This window comes from Prionailurus bengalensis, chromosome F2 (assembly GCF_016509475.1).
Source record: "Prionailurus bengalensis isolate Pbe53 chromosome F2, Fcat_Pben_1.1_paternal_pri, whole genome shotgun sequence".
NCBI lineage: Eukaryota > Metazoa > Chordata > Mammalia > Carnivora > Felidae > Prionailurus > Prionailurus bengalensis.
Window position 1 is genome coordinate 63,933,315 of NC_057353.1, and position 11,488 is coordinate 63,944,802.

General features: G+C 40.7%; 1 protein-coding gene and 1 long non-coding RNA gene across 2 annotated transcripts in view; one reads left to right on the top strand and one right to left on the bottom strand.

Moving 5' to 3' along the window:
• DEPTOR (DEP domain containing MTOR interacting protein) overlaps positions 1 to 6,426 on the top strand; it is a 138,960-nt gene extending 132,534 nt beyond the window's left edge. The window contains exon 9 of the mRNA XM_043601665.1: positions 1,418 to 6,426. Coding sequence (XP_043457600.1) covers positions 1,418 to 1,546 — 129 coding nt within the window. The 3' untranslated portion in view covers positions 1,547 to 6,426. The remainder of the gene's footprint in view (positions 1 to 1,417) is intronic.
• Positions 1,828 to 10,762, bottom strand: LOC122495758. The gene is made up of 2 exons (XR_006300559.1): positions 10,137 to 10,762; positions 1,828 to 1,929 (listed from the first exon to the last, which is right to left on the bottom strand). It is a non-coding gene; the product is annotated as an uncharacterized LOC122495758 (long non-coding RNA).
• Positions 10,763 to 11,488: the final 726 nt, after the last annotated feature.

Consider the following 11,488-nt stretch of genomic DNA (forward strand, 5'->3'; position numbering starts at 1 on the left):
GAGGCTGTGCCTGTGGATCACTATCAAGCTCACTACGACATATCCAGAGAGGCCTCTCATTACTGAATGATGCTTTTTATTAGAATTCTGTCTCCTATCACAGGTTAACTAATACTGAGTGTAAAAGTTGATCTTTGTTGGTCTCATCCACTTTCACAAGGATGGGAAACAGGGTAATGTGTGGAATTTAGCATCTCAATGGGGCACCTTGGCAAGTGAAAGGAGGCATTATTAAAATCTTTTTTTTTAATTTTTTTTTAACATTTATTTATTTTTGAGACAGAAAGAGACAGAACATGAACGGGGTAGAGTCAGAGAGAGAGGGAGACACAGAATCTGAAACAAGCTCCAGGCTCTGAGCTGTCAGCACAGAGCCCGAAGCGGGGCTCGAACTCTCGGCCCGCGAGATCATGACCTGAGCTGAAGTCGGACCCTTAACCGACTGAGCCACCCAGGCGCCCCAGGAGGCATTATTAATATTCATGCAGGGGGCACCTAGGTGGCTCAGTCAGTTGAGCATACGACTTTGGCTCAGGTCATGATCTCATAGTTTGTGATTTCAGCGCAGAGCCTGCTTTAGATCCTCTGTCCCCTCTCTCTCTGCCCCTCCCCTGCTTGCACACTCTCTCTCTCAAAAATAAATAAAACATTAAAAAAACATAATCAGGGGCGCCTGGGTGGCGCAGTCGGTTAAGCGTCCGACTTCAGCCAGGTCACGATCTCGCGGTCCGTGAGTTCGAGCCCCGCGTCGGGCTCTGGGCTGATGGCTCGGAGCCTGGAGCCTGTTTCGGATTCTGTGTCTCCCTCTCTCTCTGCCCCTCCCCGTTCATGCTCTGTCTCTCTCTGTCCCAAAAATAAATAAACGTTGAAAAAAAAAAATTAAAAAAAAACATAATCATGCAGGAGCAGTTGGTGTAAAAGAGGACTATCTTGGGAATAGTGGGCCATAGGGTCTCCCTAAATATCGAGCCCAAATGAATAGCAGCCATAAACACTGGCTGTAAAAGCATATTGCATACTCCGTTGGTTCAGAGCACTGCGATACAAGCTTAATGTCCTTTGCTTCATTTAATTCTTACAACAATCTTATAAGGTAGGCATTATTATTATTATTATTATTATTAATCCCTAGTTTAGAGTTGAGGGAAACAAAGCTCAGAAATTTAAATACCTAGCTTAAGCTAGTAAGTTGCTAAGTTAGGATTTAAACCTAATTTTGTAAAACACTAAGCCAAATGCTTTTTTCTATTATCCTGCCTTCCAGAAAAAGTATAGATTCTTGGAAATTGTTGTTGCCAGCTGGGTAAGGTTGGGTATTTTAAGAGAGGTTAGATATTAGAGATACACAGTGCCTTTATTAGAGGTCTATGAAAAACCAGGAGCTATAATAGATACTTTTTCTTTGTCTTTCCTTTAGGTCTGTCAGTTTGTTGTCTCTGTAAATGGGCTCAATGTGCTGCATGTAGACTACCGGACGGTGAGCAATCTGATTCTGACGGGTCCTCGGACGATCGTCATGGAAGTCATGGAAGAGTTAGAATGCTGAGCAGGTGGACCTCCTGGCCCTTAAGTGGCCTGAGGATGATCAAAGCCAGGACAACACAAAGCAATGCAATGACAAGACTTCCATACAAATGGATGGTTTTGGACACACAAATTTTTTCACCATACATACACATCTTGATTTGAGTTTCGTACACTGTTTGAATGTGGAAGAACCAGGTAGATCATCTTTAAAACAAAACAAAACAAAACAAAACAATTTATGTCAGTATAGAAAAACATTGAGAAATGGAATTTTCTTACATAGTAGAAATGCCTTACTTGATTTCCATGTGTTGGTCTCACCTGTTGTTTTTTTAATCTTAGTTTGCAGAAAGTTGTTGAAATGCTTCTCTGGCCAAAATAGCAATGTGCTAAAATCCCCTCCTAGGAATCAATAGAGTAGTTATTACAGATTTTAAATGGTTCTCTTACCAAAATGATTATGGAACTGTTTATTAAAGGATCTGAATCTCACCAACCTTCAAATAATGCAGCATCCAAAGGAATATTACCTGTTAACTAGCATTTTGAAGAAGGTTCTAAAGCATTCAAGTGCTTAAAAGCCTTTGAAAAAATGGCTTTTTCTTAATTCCTGCCTTTAGTATCAACTTGTAACATATGATCTCAATTATGGCATTAGTTAGAAAACAAAAACCACGTGATAATATGGGTGAAATAGGGAGATAATACTTACAATTTTGTGCTCTGACTTCTTTCTGACTCTAAATAATTTTGTTCTGTCAATCAGCTACAGAAGCCTTCTAGAGTTAATCCAGAATATGTTGAATGTCAAAACAGAGGAATTTGTATATATACATATCAAGCCTCTGGCAAGATTTCACTTTGAAGTTGTCCCTTTTTAAGTGAAGTGTTCTAGGACTTGGCCCATATGTGATAAAACTTGAAATTAAATTGCTTCATTGGCCTGAATTTTTACTAGCTTTCTAGCATGACATATTCTAGGGACATAACATGTCTTGCTTATTTGGTGGGATTATTTTTCACCCAAACATCGTCTTGCATTGTAATTTTTCAACTCACTGTATATACGCACATTTCTTCTTTTGTTTTAGAAAAGAATGCATTTGGGGATTTGGTGTGTAGAGGAAATTCCTCAAAGTGCCAAATTAGGTAGTCAGGGAACGCAAAATTCCCTTCTGAACAACCAGGTTTCTTTCTTATCATGTATTCACAAAATAAAGTACGAATGCTGTACCTCGGCCATTCTTTTTGTGATAGGTTATCATAACGTATTGGTACTGGTAGGATGGACATGCCATGCTAAAGATGTTACATATATATGTTTCCGGTAATCCACCTTTTCTGATCTGTAGCGTTAGTCAGAGAGCAGGATTTTGAAGTAACATAAAAGGTCTAACAATAGTCCCGTCGATCTACGTTTGGGAACTAGTATCGTCTGTGTGTGTGTATGTGTGTTTATACCGTATGCCAGGCTTTGTGCTACGGCACTTAACATATGTGATCTCTTTGAATCTTCATCAAACCCTGCAAGATAGGTATTATCACCCTCATTTTTCAAGTGTGGAAACTAAGTCTGAGCAAACTTAAAAACAGTTTCTATGTTCACACAGCTGCAAGAACTCGTAAGATTCAAACGTGGGCTTATTCAATGCTAACGCCCGTGTTACCGTCCCTCCCCGAGCGTCTCCCCATTTAGGGACCTAATGTTGTGGGCTTCTTTTGTATCCAGTGCTGTGCTAAAACTATACGTCACTTATTCCTCCTGACCTGTGAGGTCAATATCGTCATTTTCTCCATTTTACATCTGAGGAAAGGACTCATAGACAGCTTAGTCATGTACCTAAGGCCACACAGCTAATAAATGGGAGACCTTATGGTTCAGCTTTAAAAGTTTTTAGAACATCTTTAAAAGATGAGTCTTAAACGCTTTCTGTGACCAGGGGTTCGTTAAGCGACAAAAGAGGAAGAATGGCTTCTTCTTGCCAGCTGTCTGTACTTTGTACTCATGTCCCAGTGTGCATCATCTCAGGCCCTGGCATACACCATCCCTTCCCTTCAACCAGTGTAAGCACCAGAGAAGCATCTGCCTGTCTGTCTTCCACACAGCTTCCTTCCTGCAGGTAGACTTTCTTTGATTCGGAGAGTGTTATTGATATCTTTGGGCAAATGAATACTGAGGGAAGGAGAGAAGGAAAGAAAGGGAGGAACTATTTCTCCCTTTGGCTCTCATAGCCTTCAGTTTAAAGGCCAAATGACGGATAATTCAACCGAAGGCCAAGAGAGCTTTACCCTAGCTGTTCTTCAGCCCATTTTTGACATCCTTACAATGTGATTAAAGTGAATAATCCCATTCCTGTAGGGGCACTAGTTAGCTCCCTCCAGCCTTTGCACAATTTCTCCTCTCTGAAATATTATTTCACCTTCTTTGCCTGGGAAAATCTGTCTAATTAACCCCCCTTAGATATTATCTTCTCTGAGAAACCTTTGCCCACTCTGTAGTTCTGGGATTGACTCCCCTTCTCTAAATTCCCATGGACCCTTATGCATCAACACCCTCTAATTACAGCATTGGTATTTGCTTTGAGGTGGTCCATCATGTGTCTGTCTCCCTAACTGCACTCTGAGTATCTGCAGAATGTTCCCTTCACCTAGCCCAGTTTGTGACACAGTAGTGTATCAGCTATCCACGCTGCCCAACAAACCACCCGCAAACATGACTTATAACACTCTATGTGCTCATGATCCTGTGGATTGGCAGTTTGGGCAGAGCTCTGCTGGGACGGCCAGCCATTACTCAGTGTGGTGCTGGTTGGGTTCCCACAAACGTTTGTGGTCTGGGATGGCCCAGCGCATGTGTCTTGCAGCTGGCTGAGGTGCCTCCATTCTACCCCGTGTGGCCTTTCCCCACAGCTGCCCAGCCTTCCACATTAGGCCTCATGAGTTCAAAGAAGGTGAAAATGAAAACTGTGGGACCTTTTGTGGACTCGCCTGGAAAGTCACAGTGTTACTCCTGTAGCATGTTGTTGGTCAAAGCACGTTCGCAAAACTAGCTCCGAGTCAAGAGGTGGGAAATAGATCTACCTTTAATGGGAGGAGCTGCAGAGAATTTGTGGCTACTTTTAATCCACCAAGAGTAGGCACTCCCCATTCATGGAATAAAGGACCTAAGAAGTTACCTAGTTATTGAAAGGCGAGACGCAAATAACTGACCAAACACTGGGTAGAAGTTTGATAGAAAGTCGTAAAGAAAGCCCAGTGCCTAATGAAAACTTCAAAGTTGGAAAATCCTGAAATGATAGTGCCTCACGGAGCCACGGACAGCAGTTTAATCTTCTGCTGATGGGGAAACTGCAGTATGGAATGATCAGGGGCCACGCCCAACTCATGAGGCTTGTTGAGGCTGGAGCCTGGGCTACACATCAGTCTTCTGCCCTCCCATGACATGTCCTTTACAAGATAGCTTTCTGTGGTGGATGCAAGTATGGCGAAGCTAGGCCTTTGGCTCTGGGGTATTCATAAAATGCAAGGGGCACCATGTACCCATGAAGGTGAAGGGCATACATTTTAACTGACTCAGGCCTTGGGTTGTTAAATCGTATCATTAAAAAAAGTATTTTGTGTGATATTTTAACAGATGAATTGCTTTAAAATTTAGGAACTTCATTCCTGAATATAACACCAAGAATTATTCTAAATTAACAGTAAACAATATTTCTAAGAGCTTTTATTTCCTGTGTGTGTGTGTGTGTGTGTGTGTGTGTGTGTGTGTTTATCAGTGTGTGTGGTTTCACTCACTGAGAATCCCTGAAATGGCTTTCTTTGTTCCCAGAGAAAACACTTTGATTTTTCAGGTGTTTGTGTAATGTGTTCATGTTTCTGTGATGGAGGTGGAAATCTTTTTTGTTTCCTCATTAGCATAATATGTGCTATCAGTGCAAATTTCAAAGCCATGTTTGTTATTTCTGCTGTAGAGAGAAAAATGCAGTTGCCTTTTGGGTTGGTCCTGTTGTGTGGTGTTTTATTATTAATCTCTGATAAATAATTGCATAAACTGATAGGGGGACTAGTTGAGTAATGATGGGTGACAGGAAGAAGATATCCATGTTTGAGTAGATGAGATGCAGTCAGCTTCATATCATCTTATAAAAGGTGAATGCACTGGGGTGGTGGCAATTAGCAACTAAAAATCATTGCTTTCAGTTCAAAGTGGAGTCTCACATTTCCAAATACTCTTTTCAAATATTTGTGACAATAACCTACTTTCAAGACCCATTTTAAACTGACATTAACTATTCTCTCCTGTTGAGTATTAATCCTGTTTCATTTTTGATCAGCATAACTCTGGAATGTTTCAGTTTTGCCAACTGGTTAGAGTCCATTGATACCATTGTTTTAGCCATTTATGGTAGGATTTCAGGTGTCATATGCTTTTCCTCAGTTCAACACCAAAAGGACAAATCTACAGCGTACCAAAATGAAATTCATCATCAAAGTTACCTATGATATTGTTAAATGCATTAATATATGTACTTAATATATATGTTTATTTTTAAATTAGGTTGAATTTATGTTTTCCTTTCTTAAGAATTATAGCAGAATACTTAAAATTGAAATATGAAAATAGATTGTATAGAGTGAAATAAATGTTAAATTTTTAAAACAATGACTTTATGTTTATAGCATTTCCTGTCTTTTAGCACAAATTAGCCACTTTCTATCCTAAGACAGGGTTGCATTATAAAGTTGCTCTACTAGTAACCTATCAGAGAAAACACATGGGACTCATATCTACTTCTCTAATGTAGCCAAAAGTGCCATTTGTAACACTACTTAATGATGGATGTTTTCTGAAGCTCTTTTGCCTGAAAAAGTGCATTAAAAAGCTTTTTCCGTACTGTATTCGATTTGGAATCATTTTCTGCCTGGTATTTCATCCTGGTATTGCTGAGTATTATGGAATAGTCTATATGGAAAAATGTTATATAGTTATTTACTACTCTGGGAGAATGTTAGTTCTTTTTCTATTTTCAACTAATTAGGAAATGGATTACATAATTCAGTATGTGTAAGGGCAGGGTAAAATATGAGGGTAAGTGATTATTTGGATTGCACTCAATATTAACCAAAAGAACTTTACATTTTTCTCTCGTGTATTCCTTCCTTCCTTCCTTCCTTCCTTCCTTCCTTCCAGGAATCTTGCTGAAACTATGTTTTATTAAACACTGAATATAGGCCCTGGGTCTACAAAACTGAGTAGGTATGACCTTGAATCCATCCTTTGAGTCACTTTTAGGCCTGCCTCCTAAAAGTGTTCTCTCCATGGAGGGGTGGGGGATATGAAATCATGGTTTTCAAGCAGATGGTTTCATGTGCCAGAAACCACCATCTGACCCAAGAACCAGAACACTGACAATAACTTACATTTAACTGTATCTTCCTTCACAACCATGTCCCCCACTTGCCCTTACTCAAGGTAACCACAGTGGTGAGTGTTGAGTTTACCATTCTTTTGTTCTTGATAATTGTTAAGATTTTTTTTAATGAACTTTATTAAAAGAGCGTCAAGTTTTATACAATATTCTGAGATTTACATGTTTTCATTCAGGATTATATTACTAAGATTCTTCTAGATTTTTTTGTGTGTGGTCATAATTAATTCGTTTTTCACAGCTTCATAAATTTCTAGGGCACAAGTTGTCTATTTTCTTGTCGTTAGGCATTTGGTTTGTTTCCACTGCCGTCGTCATCATCACTAATGGGGCTGTTGTGAACATTCTTCCACCATCTCCTGGGAATAAGTGAAGGAGTTTATCTTAGGTATTTACTTGGGAGAAGAACTGCTTAGTCATGGGAAACGTGAGTGCTGACTTTACCAGATCACATCTAACTAGTTCCCGAAGTGGTGAACAGATGTACACTCCCATCCAAAATATCAAAGTGATATGTGTTGTCAATACCTTCTCCAACACTTGATATTCAGAGACGTAATTTTTGTCAAATAAATGCCTATTTGGTCAATGACAATGAGAGTCTGAATTTGCTGCAAAGCTCATAAATAAATTTAAAGGACAGAAAATGCAATTAGTAGTTTGTAATCCTAACTTACTATATCAGTGTCTTCATGATGCCCGGATGTCTTGAAACTTTTTATCCTTTAACAACTCTGTGATTCTGATGAAGCAAGGATTATTGGAAGTTTGTAAGACATACTTAAGAACATCCAACAAATAATTATTAAGCACCTACTATGAGTCTGTCTCTAAGTCTTTGTCGAACAACTATAAATAAGACAGGTCCTCATCCATACGAAGTTTACATATTCTTGGGAGCCACAGACAATAAGTAAGTTACATAAAGAAAATAGTTCATTTTGGGGGCACCTGGGTGGCTCAGTCGGTTGAGCATCTGACTTTGGCTCGTGTCATGATCTCGCTGTCTGTGAGTTCAAGCCCCGCGTCGGGCTCTGTGCTGACAGCTCAGAGCCTGGAGCCTGCTTTGGATTCTGTGTCTCCCCTTTCTCTCTGCCCCTCCCCGGCTCCTGTTCTGTTTCTCTCTCTCTGTCAAAAACAAATAAACATTAAAAAAAATTAAAGGAAAAAAAGAAACTAGTTCATTTTAGATAAGGGTAAGTGCTAAGAATTAACTGAAACCAGATGGGGTGATGGGAAATGACTAGGATTCCAACGATGTAGTCCGTAAAAACCATGTTACTCCGTTCCAGTGAGGCACCAGTTACAGTTACAGTCTATGCAAACAGTGCCCTCTGAAGTTATGCAGTGCAACAGCCCTTTACAAAAGCCTCTGCAAACCTCTTTCCAAACCTGACTGAGTTACTACCTGAAGGATGGGACTGAGCCAGCCTTAGGGAAATCTGGAAGAAGAGTATTGCCGGCAGAGGAAACAACGAGTCCAAAGATACTAAGGCTAGAAAGGTCAGAGGGGTTAAGAGCATGGGATCTGGAGACATACAGACCTAGATTCAGATTCCAATTCTCAGGCTTGAGAGCCCGTTCAGTTGCTCAACCTTTGTAGGTATCAGTTTCCTTATCTCTATAATGGAGATTACAGCACTGACTCCATTTGACCACTGTGAGGATTAAATGGAATAATGCATGTAAAATCTTATCCTGGTGCCTGATCCAGAATAAGTAAGCAATAATTGAATGCTTCTCTTTCTTTTCTGCCCACAAAACAGGAAAGAAAATGAACTCTGGAGAAGTTATGACTTGCCCCAAACTCATGCCAACTAAGGAATACATGGGACTGAAACCCAGGCCCCAGAATGTTCAGTCAGTGCTCTTCTCAGTGCATCTTTCTTTTCTTTTCAAGATTTTATTTTAAGTAATCTCTACACCCAATGTGGGGCTCAAATTTACAACCCCAAGATCAAGAGTCAAAGGCTCCACCAACTGAGCCAGCCAGGCACCCCTGGTGCATCTTTTTGTGCCCTGGTTTTCTCATTTTTAAGTGATATAATCATCTTAGAAAGCTATCGTGAAGATAAATTAGTAATATATTTGAAGGTCTTAGTACAGTGCCTGGTACATAGTACTTTAAACATAACTATTGATAGCTATGACTATTATTATTATTATTACCATGTCATGCTAATTATCAGTCATGTTGAAAGACCCACACTAATTTATAAGATTGTCTATACATAAATATCTTCATCACTAACCATATCATTTTAGTTGTTTTTGTCATAAACGAGATAACAGAAGGGTTAGAAAACACATACATGAGGGGCACCTAGGTGGCTCAGTTAGTTAAGCGTCCGACTTCGGCTCAGGTCATGATCTCACAGCTTGTGGGTTAGAACCCAGTGTCAAGCTCTGTGCTGAGAGCTCAGAGCTGGAGCTGCTTTGGATTCTGTTTCCCTCTTTCTCTGCCCCTCTCCCACTCACATTCTGTCTGTCTGTCTCTCTTTCAAAAATAAACGTTAAAAATTTTTAAGAAAAAAATACATGATCATCACTATATTCAATTGAGTACATTAAAAGAAGTCACCCACTCTGTAACTTTTTTTGTTTTTTGAGAAAGAGAGAGAGCACACGTGCTGGGGGTGGGGGGGGGGGAGCAGAGGGAGGGAGAGAGAGAGTATCTTAAGCAAGCTCCAAGGTCAGTGAGGAGTCCAACTTGGAGCTTGATCCCAAGACTGCGAGATCATGACCTGAGATGAAATCAAGAGTTGAACACTCAAGAGACTGAGCCACCCAGGTGCCCCTGTCACTTTTGCTATGCTCCTCAGGTACTGAGGAGCAAGGAGATTCACAGGTTGTGTAGAAAACATAGCTCTAGATTCGTGGCTGTAAGTTGGGAGAGAGCAAAAATCATTTCACTTTGGATCTTTACTCAGCCACCTCACTTTGAAACTAAAAATGTAAATAACTTACCAAACACAATCTTTAAAACTCAAGATCTCATATAGAGTAATTTCACAAAACTGCATATTATCTCTTTACTACCTGATGCATTTCCCGGCGGTCTTATAGCCTGTTAGGAAAACAATGGATGTAGTCAGCTGTCCCAAGGCAAACATTATTTCAGAGTTATACCGGTAACTTAGTCTTGATTATAAAGAAGTTGCAAATGTTTCCTGGGCAAACCTTAATGGAGACATCATTCTGTTTCTCTTCTGTGGGCAGCTTCTGGAGTCCAGAGGCTTAGGAGAGTCATGCTGGAATTATGTAAGCGAAACCACCACTCTGGGCTTCTGTTAGCACCAGCTCTCCGCAGGCAGTGGAGGCACAGGCTGCTGCTTGCCTGCTGTATCTGACGAACACACTGGAGCAAAAGAAAGGAGCTCTCTGTAAAGAACTTGGCAAAGAGTCTCATGTTCTTACATCCTGGATTTGACAGCTACCCTTTCCTTTGCCTGTCATTCTTCTGCCTCTATGACTTTCTCTTTGCCTTCTGGTACTCCTTATCTTATTCTAAATTCCCCCTTGCTCCTTTGGGATTAAATGTTAAACTTGTTTCCCTCTGAAGCCTGAAACGCCTGGGTTCACAAAGGCTGGCTCATAATACAAACTTTATGGAAGGGGGTAGTGACACCTCTTGAGTCCAGCTTGAGGGGCTGGGCGGAGAAAAAGAAAGAGAGAAGAAAGAAACGTTTGATCTGTTACCTCAACTTTGAAAATGTCTGTATGGGGGGCGTCTGGGTGGCTCAGTCGGTAAAGCATCCAACTTTGGCTCAGGTCATGATGTCGCGGTTTCATGAGTTTGAGCCCCGCATCAGGCTCTGTGCTGACCGCGCCGAGCCTGGAGCCTGCTTCAGATGCTGTCTCTCTCCCTCCTGCCCCTCCCCCGCTCATACAGTCTCTCTCTCTTTCAAAAATAAATAAAACATTTAAAAATATTGAAAACGTCTATATGAGTGCAGCCAAAACTGAGATGAACTCAAATTTTGAAAGATCTGGATGTTCCTGCCACTGAAAGGTAACAAAGTACAATAGTGCCCTTAGTCTTGAACCTGGGGAAAACTTGCAGCATGTGACATGGGAGCATGAAGGTTAGTTAATTATGAAGCAGGTGTGGAGTTTAACAGCAGAAAGCGAGGAAACCAGGGCTGTGAGCTCTAAGGAAGATGGGAGTCCGTGAACGCCAGCCCAGCCAGCGTGTTAAACAAAGAACCCCTGTTTTTTGTTTTGTTTTGTTTTGTTTTGTTTTGTTTCCAGATTTTCCCTCAGCCAGTCTGAGCCACATAACATATGAAAAAACTGCTTCTAGGGCTTTTCTTGCTTGAAGTGGAATGGGAGGAGGTAGGATCCTGTCTTACTTTTAAAGTACAGTTTGTCTCTTACTGAAAGCACGTGGTCATGCACTCATTTGCATCTCTGCGTACCAGTCCACCTTTTTTGCTTTCCTCCTTCTTGCGTAAGAAAACTGGCTTACCTGTATGCACTCTACACACTCCCATCTCAGGACATAAATGGAAACAAAAGTGTGAAAACAGAAT